General features: G+C 29.5%; 4 protein-coding genes and 1 pseudogene across 5 annotated transcripts; 2 read left to right on the top strand and 3 right to left on the bottom strand.

Moving 5' to 3' along the window:
• Nucleotides 1-996: 996 nt before the first annotated feature.
• LOC132950782 (methyl-CpG-binding domain protein 2) lies at nt 997-2,620 on the bottom strand. Its single transcript, XM_061022341.1, has 4 exons — nt 2,321-2,620; nt 1,630-1,774; nt 1,327-1,566; nt 997-1,220 (listed from the first exon to the last, which is right to left on the bottom strand). Exons 1-4 carry the CDS (start codon nt 2,443-2,445, stop codon nt 1,125-1,127), a joined length of 606 nt encoding a protein of 201 aa, XP_060878324.1. The 5' UTR covers nt 2,446-2,620; the 3' UTR covers nt 997-1,124.
• Nucleotides 2,621-3,332: 712 nt separating this feature from the next.
• On the top strand, nt 3,333-6,249 carry LOC132950780 (PRKCA-binding protein-like). 2 transcript variants are annotated; one of them, XM_061022339.1, is made up of 9 exons: nt 3,333-3,562; nt 3,932-4,058; nt 4,119-4,233; nt 4,316-4,444; nt 4,512-4,785; nt 4,884-5,017; nt 5,077-5,270; nt 5,386-5,680; nt 5,768-6,249. In XM_061022339.1, exons 2-9 carry the CDS (start codon nt 4,012-4,014, stop codon nt 5,945-5,947), a joined length of 1,368 nt encoding a protein of 455 aa, XP_060878322.1. In that variant the 5' UTR covers nt 3,333-3,562; nt 3,932-4,011; the 3' UTR covers nt 5,948-6,249. The 2 variants fall into 2 exon arrangements, with proteins under 2 accessions (XP_060878322.1, XP_060878323.1); XM_061022340.1 differs by having other exon boundaries at nt 3,916-4,058.
• Nucleotides 6,250-6,803: 554 nt separating this feature from the next.
• LOC132950706 (uncharacterized) lies at nt 6,804-7,998 on the top strand (annotated as a pseudogene).
• A 97-nt stretch (nt 7,999-8,095) lies between these two features.
• Nucleotides 8,096-10,575, bottom strand: LOC132950705 (uncharacterized). Its single transcript, XM_061022243.1, has 5 exons — nt 10,463-10,575; nt 10,218-10,365; nt 10,117-10,130; nt 8,511-9,477; nt 8,096-8,191 (listed from the first exon to the last, which is right to left on the bottom strand). The coding sequence occupies exons 1-5, from the start codon at nt 10,573-10,575 to the stop codon at nt 8,096-8,098; spliced, it is 1,338 nt and encodes a 445-aa protein (XP_060878226.1).
• On the bottom strand, nt 10,226-12,718 carry LOC132949963 (periodic tryptophan protein 1 homolog). Its single transcript, XM_061021099.1, has 2 exons — nt 12,061-12,718; nt 10,226-11,972 (listed from the first exon to the last, which is right to left on the bottom strand). The coding sequence occupies exons 1-2, from the start codon at nt 12,579-12,581 to the stop codon at nt 11,309-11,311; spliced, it is 1,185 nt and encodes a 394-aa protein (XP_060877082.1). The 5' UTR covers nt 12,582-12,718; the 3' UTR covers nt 10,226-11,308.
• Nucleotides 12,719-12,768: the final 50 nt, after the last annotated feature.

The following is a 12,768-nucleotide window of genomic DNA, read 5'->3' as shown; positions in this document are numbered from 1 at the left end:
ACAAGTTTGTTCTTGTTCTATGTGAATTAAGCTATACACGGAAGTCGATACTAAACATAAGTTTGTTCTAGATATATTTGAAAACGGAAGAATTTTTCAAGTTTACATAGGATTCAGATTTTTATTATATATATTATATAAGAAAGCTAAAAATATATATTTTAAAATACTTAAATTTGGAAATAATCAGAAGTTAATTATAGCTTATAAAGTTCAAAATTTGAAAATTGAAGTCCAATGTGACTTGTAAGAAGTTAACCTCTCTCTCTAAAATACAATTAAAATTATCAAAATCTGGTAATTTAAAGGGTTTGACTTTTTCCAATGACGTTTTGGATCAAAAACCATTAATCATTATGATTCAGCAACTTATGATTTCAAAATATATTTCTCTGCCATTATTACAATAACAGAAAGATTAAATATAATACAAGCTGCTTACACGTTTAGGATTAATTTTTGGAATATTGTTATTTAAAACAAAATATTGTTAATAGTACACATTATTTATGTAAATCATTTTTAATTTAAAAAAATTAATCATTTTTTTACATTAATTAATAACATAAAATTGTTCAGAACCTCAAGTTTCATGTGTGGTTTTTACAACACTGTGCCCCTTTGTATTAAAATTCTGTTATTTAATACATTTAATAGGTAGTTTGTCACTTGTAAGTACATAATACTTATGCAGTATCCAATTGATTGTATGTGTTTTAACTATAAGTTTAATTTTATGGGTGCAAAAATAATAATACTCATTTTAAGAGAGTCGTTATCCACAATCAGTTATTAACTTAAGTTCTTTTTATTTTTATATTGTAAATATTGTAACTAAAAGTAGTTACTATTTTGTATGTATGCATATCTGGAAGACTGCATGAGTATTTTGAGTACTCATTATATGCCAACAATTAATATACTTAAGTCATGTTATAATTATTAAGTTGAGTAGTTACAGGCCAAAAAGTTTTAAATAAGACATAAACAATATGATGAAATCAAAGAAAAAAATATCAATATATTTGCATGTTGTTATTAATATTAATTAAGTCATAAAAGATAAAAATTAAAAAAGTGAGAAAAAAAGTACTAATTTGTTATTTTCAACAAGTACAAAAACGTTATTTGATTTTTACCATAATTTCTTGAAGTCGTTTTCTGGCTGCTATAACACGTTCTTCTTGACTTTTGATGTCTTCGACGGTTACACTCACCTCCTAAAAAAGGTAATAATGTTTTTATCAATATACAAATATAAATATATTATATTAATTTTTGCAACAAAATATTTAAACTGATTATTATTTTAATATAATACCATACCTGGACAAGTGGTTGATCTGGAATCCGATATACAATTTCTTTATCATAATGAGATCGCATCGGAGGTTGCCCAGTCACTGGCATAGCGCATACGTGTAAAGCAGTAGCTACACTCTGCAATAGAGTATCATCACTAACATGAGGACCAGCTGGTCGCAATAGACCAGTCCATCTGGTACCTAATTCATAACCATCTTTTTCTGATGCTCGAATACCTTCAAGTCTTTTCTCCCAAAATACCTACAACAGATAGATCATATTATATTATGATAGGTCCACAAATCAATAAATAAACTGATTTACTTGTCTAGGCTTTTCTTGTCTACCGTGTTTGAAGTCTGCTTTAACTTTTCCTTCCTGGTTCTTATGAACAGTAACGGGCTGTTTAAATATTGACGCGGTTTGTCTGATTGGTGGTACAAGAGCTCCTTCACTTCTTATGCCACGACTAAATACATAATCAATATGTTAGGCATAACATAAAATATATTTTATACTAATTTATCATTGTTTAAACATAGGGTATTTCAACTTATTAAATGGTCGATTTGTTGGACATTTGATATTTATGATTATTTAAGTATGGTAATCATATTAGTATATTACACTATATCATATATTATTATAAACAAACGGGATATATAAACTGTTTTTTTGTTTTAGTTTTAACATTTTTTAAATCATTTTTAATCAATAATGTATTGGCGTAATTGCTACCTATATTATAAGGTAGCCGTTAGCTAGCCATTCACGATTACACCTAAAGTTAATAATTTATCAATGAGTAAGATTGAACTAAATACTAGGTCTTATTTATACTAAATTCAAATTTTACTCGGATATTAATATATTTAATAATTCCAATATTAAGTCAACTAATACGTATACTACGTATTCAAATACATTCTTGGTTTGTAAGCAATTTAGTGGGTTGTAATGCTTACATTTTAAAGATAACTAAACAAATAATAAATGTTATTATGATGGTTCATACCATAAAATTTCCATTTCTTCGGCTTGAGTTTTTAAAATCAAAATTTGTTCTCTTCGCTTCTCGGCTCGTTTCATTCGCGATATCCTAGCTTTGGTTTCTAATGATCTCTTCTTGAGCCGGGGCATGATGATTAAATCTGCAGTAGGTACCGTTGTCGTTCGCGCCGTTTTAGAAAATTAACAAATTCAATAAAAAATGAGAAAAATAATACGAATACGAAATTACGAATATAAAGATTTATTGCATTTCAGAGCATTTTGAATACAAAATAATTTTGTTTATATTATAGTTTATACCACAGATAACTGATAAGCTCGGTATATGGTCTCCTGCAGCTAACCGTATACCACGGACAAATATCTATTATCACCTATTATCTATAGCAGGGGTACGACCACAGATTAAATCATATATATAGTATACGATATATATATATTATGATGACCATAGATATATGGTATAAATCTATGACCATGACTAAAAATATAGAATATAGATTTACATGTATGTATAGATAAATGTATTTTTATATATTATATTATGTGGACCAGCCTGCCTTGTTGTCATGTCAAGTCCAGGGCATCGGGCAGTTGGGTCCCCGCCTGATAACAGCCAATTTTATCAGCATTATTAAAATTGAGTGATAAGCACTTGTCCAAATATGGTATGAGTGGTTATGCGGCGGTTACTCTGTGGTTACCATGTGACCAACTTGATGTGGTGTTGCACAGCAAGTCGGGGGATATTTTCGATTAGCGGAGCGGAGCGACGGCGCCGAGGAGCGTAGCGACGAGTGCCGCTAGCATGGCATCACTGACGTGACTTATTTCGTATTGGTGTCACTGCTAAATCCCTGGTATAGCCCTGGTATGTAATCCCTGATGGTTGGTATTAATTTGTAATTTTTTTATTTGAGGTTAGAATTCGAACTCTTGATTAAGGTTATCAATTATAATTTCTTATCACGGGACCCAACTCTTATCACGGGGCCCAACTGTCCCCATCCCGTCAAGTCCATATGTCCGTACTATCACAGAATAAAATACTAAATGCTAATCATTAATCAGTCAAAATCAATCAGTATTCAGTATTTCAGTGTTGAAGTGTTCAGTGTTCACTGTTCACTGGTCGTCTGGTCAGTACGGAGTATTTCTGTAGTTGACAATTGTTAGAAATTAGCCAATCACGACTCGCGACACTCGCGACTCGGTGAGAAAAATGTCTAGAGAAAACGTTTAATAAGTAATTACCTATTATTAATTAACATTAAAATATCAAATATTGACGTTGTTTGTGTCTGTGGCGGCTTGGAAAATTGACTACAGTGATTGAATTTCTGTTTTTGTCTGGATTTTTAGTGTATACTGTTGGACATTTAGTATTAGTATTTGTTTGCAATCAAATCGAAATTCTCTTATAGATTCTTTATTCAGCCGGATTTGAAGTTTCACGATATTATGGCCTATAAATATTTTATACTTCAATATATTATATTCTTGTATAAATTTGTATGATATAATGTTGAAGGTTTCAACTTAAATGACTTCCTATTTCCAGCTGTTAGGATCAATTCACAATTTATTAACTCTAAATAGGTATGTTCAATTTCAGAATATTATAATATAATATACTTACAACATTGCAAAGAAAAAAAACTATTCTTGGGCGTATTAAGAATTTTCTTACTTACAATGTACGACTATGAATATGGCGATCTGTGTTTTGATGAAGATAAAATGTAAGTTTAAATATTTACTTAATCGTGGTATTTTTACCCTAATTTATTTAACTTGTTTAGGGGTATGAAAGTAACCTCTGGGGTTGTCACAATTAATAAGGACACGACAACCAACCTTATAGGAATAACAATTGGCGGAGGACCGCCTCACTGCCCTTGTATTTATGTTATCCAGGTATGAGTTCCTTTACTTCACTTCTAGAAAATATTGATTTGTCAACTTATGTACTTATGTGAATGATATTATATTATCATAGGTATCCGACAATTCACCGGCTGCATTAGATGGTACATTAGAAAGTGGTGATGAGCTTCTAGCTATAAATAATGAATGTGTACGTGGACATACAAAATTACAAGTAGCACAAATGATACAATCAAGTGTTGTGAGTTACTTTTTCGTGTAAAACTTAACTTTAGATTCTTATATATGTTAATCTATTTGAATGTAAGGGACGAGTAATTTTGAAATACAACAAATTACACGCTGATGCTCGTCAAGGCAAAACTTTGGATATTGTATTAAAAAAAGTTAAACATAGACTAGTTGAACGTATGTCGGCCACCACTGCTGATTCTTTGGGTATGTCTCGTGCAATACTAGTCAATGATAGTCTAGTTAAACGTTTACAACAGCTGGATGACATGGAACAATCATATCGTCACTTGGTTGATCATACAGAACGTGTACTTCGTGCATTTTATGCCCTGACCCAATGTTTTAAAGGTACTTTCAAGATACAGTATTTTTAAGATCATATTAATGTGATCCAACCAATATTCTATAATAATCATCATCTATTCGTCTGTATATATTTATTGCAGAGTTTGGGGACACATTTGCTGAAATAGGTGCTAGAGAACCACAACCTAGAGCTAGTGAAGCTTTAGTGCGCTTTGCTGAATATCACCGACGAATGGAGCGGCAAGGCCTTATGCTAATCAAAGCTCTAAAACCCGTAAGTATAAAATAATTAATACATTGTTATTTTAAATATAATTTATAGTTCTGGAATAGATATCTAGGTCATTTGGTACATACCTGAATAAAGCTATCCCAGACACCAAGCAAACAATACGCAAGTACGCCGATGTGAAATTTGAATATTTATCTTACTGTTTAAAAGTCAAAGAGTTAGATGATGAAGAGATAACTTATTGTTCGGCAGACGAACCTTTATATCGCATTGAAACAGGAAATTATGAATACAGGTATACCGATATGACAAATAAAATATCAGTTTGAGTGTACTTACAGATAGAGACCGAAACATATTGATCCCAAAAATGTTTTTGTTAATCTATAATCATGTTTTTTTTTGTATAGACTTGTATTGAGATGCCGACAGTTAGCAAGAAAACGATTTGCTGCACTCAGAGAAGATGTTTTGGCTAAAATTGAACTATTAGAAAATAAACATGTACATGATGTTGTAGGTCAATTACATGCAATCGCTTCACAAATGGCTAGTTACAATCGTGAAATAAGTTGGATGATGCTTGGAGGTAACAACGTTAGTGAACCACCGCTCTTTCCTATTGAGATGGATTTGACTTGTACTGCATTTCAATATAAGTCTGTCCAGCCAGTAAGCGAACTTAACCAAGATGATCTAAACGATGTAAGAAAAAATATTTATATGTTGTAATTTATTATGTATATTAACTAGGTACTCAATTTAATTATATATTAATAATTTAAATTATAGGAAAGTATACACAATTCAGTTGACAATCCAAGAGTGTATAGAGATTTGCCACCACTACTTAAAAAGAATGATTCTGTTTCTGCTCTGACAGAACTATCACAATTATGCTTGGATACTGATGAAACAGATAATGAAAACCATACCACAACAGCATCTTCTCCTTTGCTTTTAGACTTTTAATCATTTTGTTTTTAATAAACATAATATTTTTATCTATTATTCATTCCTACTCGTTTGTATGCATAAAATACGCTTTATAGTTTGTTCTAGTCACTTGTAATGTATACAACTGTCACGCTTATCTATACTACATGATTAAAGATATATTATATTGAATCGTGCTAAATAATAATAAAAAAAAAAATGTCTAGTTTTTATTATTATCACCAGGTATGGGTTAAATCAGTGTTTATAGTATTATGTCTACTACTTTCACAATAATGTAGTAAAAGTTTTATTGAATTAAAAATGAATATTACACATTTTTTTCTCCTTTTTTTGCTAAATAAAATAGGTAATATACTAAACGAGTTTGTCGTGTTAAAAAGGTTAGACAGAACTCTAAAAAGAGAACATGCATTGGATAATATAGTATATACTATATAACTTATAAATTAACAAGCGCCTCACAATAGGAACAAATAGTCTGATAACGAATATGTGATAAGAATTACGAACGGTTCAAAACAAACCGTTATCACGGTTCACCCCATTTAAATTACACAGGCAAGAAATAATTTGAACTAGATATTCATTTTTAATATATTTCTGTTCAATTCTTAGCCTAATGACCATTCATTATTTAAAATATACACGTTTTGACAAATTTTAATTCAATAACCTTGAAGATTGGTGTATTTGTTCGTGAGAAAATCGAATTTTATAAAAGTAAATATTGAAGCAGAACAATATAATTATTCACTGTCTTTGATAAAATAAGTTTTAATTTTTTAATTTCTGTTGAGGTTGTAAGAATTGTGTAATTCTCTCCTACCCTAATCCATAATTTAGGAGTTGATGCACTATTGAAGATTTTATTTTTTGACTTTTATTACTTTGTGTTCTTAAAACTTTCATCTTCGTGAAAAAATTTGTGTAAGTACCTGATTAAATAGAGTAGGTTTATTTTTTTCTTGTAATTTAAAAATATGACTTCGCATACCATAATCAAGCTTTCTTCCATAATTAATTTTATTGATGACAAAAAGATATTCTCGAAGGGAGAAAATTCATTTGAAAGTGGTCATGTGGTATGCTTTAATTATTTGTCTGATGTTGGAATTTTAAGTGGCCAAGTTCATGCTAGCATGAAAAATAAACTGTATGATGTTAAGGTAGGTATTCTATATGAACATAATATGTTTAATTTTTATCTATTGATTATTATATATTATAAATACTTACTCTTATTCATATACAGATATTCTTCAAAGGTAGTGATGTTGATTATGCTACTTGTACTTGTCCAACTGGTCGTACTAAGTGTCATCATATGGTATCTCTGCTTCTTCATGGACACAACAATATATCTGTTACAGACGTTTCTTGTAGTTGGTCGAAAAAAGGTACAAAAGATAGTGAAGATATTCAGACTATTGATGAAATGTATCCAAATGATTTTAAAGCTATAAAAGATAATTCAGGTGTAGATTTTGCGGGTATATGCTATAACAAGTTGGTCACTATGGAAAAAAATGTTGGGTTTACTTGGTTACTAAGCCCAGAACCCAAATCTAATGATTTTAGTGATATTTTGAAGTTGGACCATTTCATACATTCTGAAGAATTTCGAATATCACATAATTATAAATTGATGTTAGATATGTTTAAAGTAAGTTTTGATGATATAAAAAGAATAGCATCAGAAACTGTTGGTCAGTCTGAAAATATCAAGTGGTGCCTTTATCGAAAGTATAGATTAACGTCTAGTAATTTTCATAAAATTCTTCAGTCCATAAAGAGAAATCGTTATCCTACTTCACTATTTAAAACCTTATTGGGTACTTATTGTGTTGAGGGGGTAAAATCAATCGAATGGGGTAAGACACATGAAATAAATGCAGTACAAGAATTTGAAAAAAAATATAATATGCAAGTAATAAAAACTGGAGTTTGGTTACATGAGTCTGGGTTGTTAGCATCCAGTCCAGATGGTCTAACTTTTATTGATGATAACTCAATGAGTTGCATTGAAGTAAAATGTCCTTATAAATATAGGGATGAAGATTTAAAAGACTGCCTGTCAAAAACTAAAGATTATATAATTAATTTTGATGTTGCTAGTAATAATTTCATTTTGAATCCTATTCACCAGTATTATGATCAAATTCAAGCACAAATGTATATGACAAAAACAACATCTACTATTCTTATTGTTTGGACACCTAAATCTTTGGTAGCCTTAAAAGTTTTTAAAGATGATGCCTGGTCAACAAATATAGACTTGTTATTAAACTTTTATTATAATCAATTTATTCCTTTTATTTTATCAAATAATTCAACTTAATAATATAATTTTTATTTTGTTCTGTATAAAACTTACAATAAATTTTTTTTTTGACAAATGCATATTTATTTTATATTTAGTTTATCATTCTTGATTAATATTAAATAAATGTTCAACTTCTTTTAATATAGGATTTTGGAAATTTACTAAAGCAGCACAAAGTTGGAATACCAAAGAAGCCCTTGTATACAACGTGTTTGGAATGTGAGCTAAAATTTTGAAATTTTTAAGTCTTACCATAACTCTTTCTACGTGTATTCGGGCCCTAGCTATGTTTTTTGTACGAATAACTTCACTGGGCGTAAATTGTGGAGTCATTAAAAACGGAGGAATGTTCAAAGAAGTTCCAGGAGGCAAAATGTCAGATATTAAAAATCCTTTGTCGGCTAAAACTAAGTCACCTGGTTGTAATATTTCTAAGACCCCACAATGACTTACAATTTTTTTGTCTGAAGTAGATCCTGGGTACAACTTACTAGCATAAGTAATTACACCATTAGGAGCCACTCCAACAAGTCCTTTGAGGGTATTTCTATGTTTATATGAGCTGTAAGTCAATTTCTGATCAACTAATGAGTTTGGAATATCACAGGACATTTCAGTGCAGTCTAAAGTAATCCTACAGTTTTTAAAATCATTGAAGCAATTAGGTAAACAGTTTTGGTTTTTATTTTGAGATGGTACTTTACTCATTAAGCTGACAAATAAAATTTCATGAAGAACACTAATGAAAGTTATTATAATATTGCCAACTGTAGATTCACTAATACCAAATCTGAATGCTAAGTCTGTATAACATAAGTTTAATCTTAATTTCATCAGAGTCATAAGAACTTGGTCATTTAAACATAACTTCTTCACACTCCAAGTATAATAATAATTGATTTCAACTTTAGAAACCAATTCAATAATAAGATCAAACATAACTTTACTAATGCCACAATAAAAATCAAACATTTTGCCATTGGATTCTATAGAGTGGTAACCAAAAGAACGGTTTTTAAGAAACATAATTTCCTTGTTTAAACTATCATTTTTAGATTGAAGTGACTCAATTAATTGATTTTTTTCTTTTATAACGTTGTTACTGGAAGCTTCTTCTTCATTGGGCATACTCACAGTTTCAATTTCACAATTAAGTTTAGTGTTCATAGATTCACCATTATCAATATCGTTTTCAGTCTCAACAAGTACTTTTTGGCGCCTTTAATATTAAAAACATTATTATACAAGAATGTTAATTAATTAATTAAATAAAATACAACATAAAACTGATGCAAAAATTTATTCTAAATCAATCATCTTCAGCTACATTTAATAATAGTTATATTAGTAATTACAAATAGTTCATGCACTATCTAATAAAAATAATATTTTGGACATAAAGAATGTTTTACAAATTCAATAAATACTTCTCCACACATAGAAATAACAATTATTTAAACATACAAAATTATTACATTACTAAAAATGACAAAGTTTAACCATAAAGTTTATAATTAAACTAAAAATAAGTTTACTTAAAATGTTAGTAATCACAAACACAGTAGCATAATTGAAGACCTTGGAGCAACAATAAGATGTCTCCATATTTTGGTTAAGATTAGTTTTTGATTGCACAGTAAGAAAAAAAAAACTTAAGCATTAGTTTGGAGGACACAGAAAATAATAATTAATTTAGGTAATTTAAATATATGTAACATTCATCAGTACATATTTTTTAAATTACTTTTTAAACAAAGATTTTCAAATTTTTTTGATTCAAATTAAATATTTTTTTCAAAGAAAGGATTTATGATAATTTTAAATAGTATTTTTTTGTTTCCACCCACTGGCAACTTACCCCATTGGTCCACTCTGGGAACAAACATTGACATAATTAATAGTCACAACATATATCGTGCATCAAAATTCAACTTGGAAAAAACTACATAAGGATATTACAGCATACTTTGTGCATTTTTCTGGAGAAGCAAAATTAAAATGTGAATTTTTATTCCACGAAAAAATACTAGGACCATTGATTTTTAATCCTTCCTTAAAATGACAATTGCAAATTTTTGTGTTTTTTGTGGGTATAGCATCTGATCTTCTACATTAATAACAAGGAAATGTTACCAATATAAATAGTAAATAATATATTATTTTGATATAGTATAAAAATTGAACTAAAGTTAACAAGATCCTACCTTACTGCTTTGGCCCAATTATTGCGTAGTGCATCATTTGCAGGGAACCTAAAAAACTTACAGTCTTCTCTATTAGAAATATGGGAACATAACGGAACCCAACACTGAACCATATTTATAAATTTATAAAACTAAAAACAAGTAAAGAACAAATATTTAATTTTTGTCATTGGGTAGACTTAACTTTTACTTATTGAAGTATTAGCTGATAGTCTATACGACTATACGCAATATTGTTCTGCTTCAATATTTACATTTATAAAATTCGATTTTCTCACGAACAAATACACCAATCTTCAAGGTTATTGAATTAAAATTTGTCAAAACGTGTATATTTTAAATAATGAATGGTCATTAGGCTAAGAATTGAACAGAAATATATTAAAAATGAATATCTAGTTCAAATTATTTCTTGCCTGTGTAATTTAAATGGGGTGAACCGTGATAACGGTTTGTTTTGAACCGTTCGTAATTCTTATCACATATTCGTTATCAGACTATTTGTTCCTATTGGTAGCCGAGCTATATTTTCATTAGAATCATACAAACAAAAATAAAATTCTTAGTAATAATGAATCTGTTATTTTTCAAATAAAGAATAAACAAAAGAAATCAATATAGTGCCACAGATTAAATAAAATAATTTAATATAATCTGTGATAGTGTCGACAGATAATAGGACGAGTTTTTCAGTCCAACACGTTTTCTATGTTCACAGTTCAGTAATAGCTAGACAATCAAAATATGGATTATGACCAATTTGTAAATGTCTGGAGACAATATAAGGAGCAATCATTATTACAAATAACATTAACAAAACTTTTTTAAAAATTTATTTTATTAAAATTAACATGTTTTTAAACTAAAATCATTAATATCAAATAATTGAAACTTAGAAGTACCACTTCCACCAACAGCCACTAAAGATGGGTTATCAGTACTTCCATCTAAACTATGCAAAGCACCAGAAAATTCTCTAATTTTAATTAAGTGTTTATTCTCTCTATCCCATACTTTTAAGGTTTCATCTGTTGAAGAGCTAACAATAAATTTCTCCCAGACATAAATTCCAGTGATTTCATTCTCATGACCATTATACTTCCACAGCGGTTTATCAGCTCGACAATCATAGCAAATTAGTTTACCTCTATCAGTACCAATGTAACACAAGAATCCATTGGACGGATCCCAATGAACTTTTTCTACTTTACCTTTAACATTCCAATTTTTATATGTATCATAAGTGCGACAATCATAAACATAAAAATCTGAAGAACCAACTGCAAGTGTCTGTGATTCAAATGGATGCCATTTAAGTGATTGAACATGATCTCCAAAATTTTCCATTCTTGTATGAGGTTCATTTGTTTCTAAATCCCAAAGTAAGGTAGTCTCATCTACTGAACCACTGGCAAGTATATGAGGTAAATGTTCATTCCACGATATATCTAAGATAGCATCAGTATGACCATAATTTTTTTCGGGATTTTTTTTCTTTTTTCTACCCAATCTGCAAACGCAAATGAAATATTTAAAATTTAAATGCAAATCAAGTGTTAAATATTTTATATTATTTAGTTTTGTGTTATAATAGTTACCTATATGTGGGTTCCAAACACCCGATCAAATCTAAATCCCAAACTTCTATCATGGCAGACATGGATCCCAAAGCACAGAAATTTCCAACGGAACCAAACCATTCCAAACATAGAGGTGGATGCTTCAAAATGATGTCGTGATGAATGTAAAAATCTTTGTCATTGCCATTATAAACATAAATTTCTAGCGAGCACTCTGTTTTTTTAACATTGCCTACTAATACAAGATTGTCGTCCGGTTTGAGTATTTCATCAAGCTTGTCACTGTCGTTATCGGAATCATTAAACTCATTATTATTATATACGGCCAAACCACCAATGGACATAGCTCCAGACATATCCATTTCTTCTTCGTCATAATTTTCTAAACCATAGTCTTTTTTGTCACTTTTACTTAGCTCTTTTTCTTTGGGTTTGGTTTCTGTTAGTTCTTTTAATTCTTGTTGAGATAATTTTATCGTATTTTGATGTAACGACACACCTTGTTTTACCCATTTCACACATGGAATAAAACTCGTCATTGTTGTAATGTTTAATAATTAATACCCAAATAACAGTAAACACACAAACGATTAACGGTAGAATAATTAATATTAAACACAGACACTGAAGTCTGATGTCTGAAACACCAAACACGTGTTGACCGATTGAATATGTTATATCAGCACATCTATATCTATTATCATGATATAAACAACCCACAGATTT

Source organism: Metopolophium dirhodum, chromosome 8, assembly GCF_019925205.1.
Source record: "Metopolophium dirhodum isolate CAU chromosome 8, ASM1992520v1, whole genome shotgun sequence".
Lineage (NCBI taxonomy): Eukaryota > Metazoa > Arthropoda > Insecta > Hemiptera > Aphididae > Metopolophium > Metopolophium dirhodum.
This window is presented reverse-complemented; position numbering and strand designations above follow the sequence as displayed.

What these genes read in the sequence shown, in the direction of transcription:
- LOC132950705 (XM_061022243.1), bottom strand. Translation starts at nt 10,575, where the DNA reads ATGGTTCAGTGTTGGGTTCCGTTATGTTCCCATATTTCTAATAGAGAA. An exon ending in AATTGGGCCAAAGCAGTAAG is followed by an intron (nt 10,366 to 10,462) that starts GTAGGATCTTGT and finishes TTATTAATGTAG; the next exon opens with AAGATCAGATGCTATACCCA. An exon ending in TACACGTAGAAAGAGTTATG is followed by an intron (nt 8,192 to 8,510) that starts GTAAGACTTAAA and finishes TTTGTTGACCAG; the next exon opens with GCATCATCTTTAAAAACTTT.
- LOC132950782 (XM_061022341.1), bottom strand. Translation starts at nt 2,445, where the DNA reads ATGCCCCGGCTCAAGAAGAGATCATTAGAAACCAAAGCTAGGATATCG. An exon ending in GAAGAAATGGAAATTTTATG is followed by an intron (nt 1,775 to 2,320) that starts GTATGAACCATC and finishes TTATGTATTTAG; the next exon opens with TCGTGGCATAAGAAGTGAAG. An exon ending in CAGATCAACCACTTGTCCAG is followed by an intron (nt 1,221 to 1,326) that starts GTATGGTATTAT and finishes TACCTTTTTTAG; the next exon opens with GAGGTGAGTGTAACCGTCGA.
- LOC132950780 (XM_061022339.1), top strand. Translation starts at nt 4,012, where the DNA reads ATGTACGACTATGAATATGGCGATCTGTGTTTTGATGAAGATAAAAT. An exon ending in CCTGACCCAATGTTTTAAAG is followed by an intron (nt 4,786 to 4,883) that starts GTACTTTCAAGA and finishes TATTTATTGCAG; the next exon opens with AGTTTGGGGACACATTTGCT. An exon ending in TAATCAAAGCTCTAAAACCC is followed by an intron (nt 5,018 to 5,076) that starts GTAAGTATAAAA and finishes GTTCTGGAATAG; the next exon opens with ATATCTAGGTCATTTGGTAC.
- LOC132949963 (XM_061021099.1), bottom strand. Translation starts at nt 12,581, where the DNA reads ATGACGAGTTTTATTCCATGTGTGAAATGGGTAAAACAAGGTGTGTCG. An exon ending in TGTTTGGAACCCACATATAG is followed by an intron (nt 11,973 to 12,060) that starts GTAACTATTATA and finishes TTGCGTTTGCAG; the next exon opens with ATTGGGTAGAAAAAAGAAAA.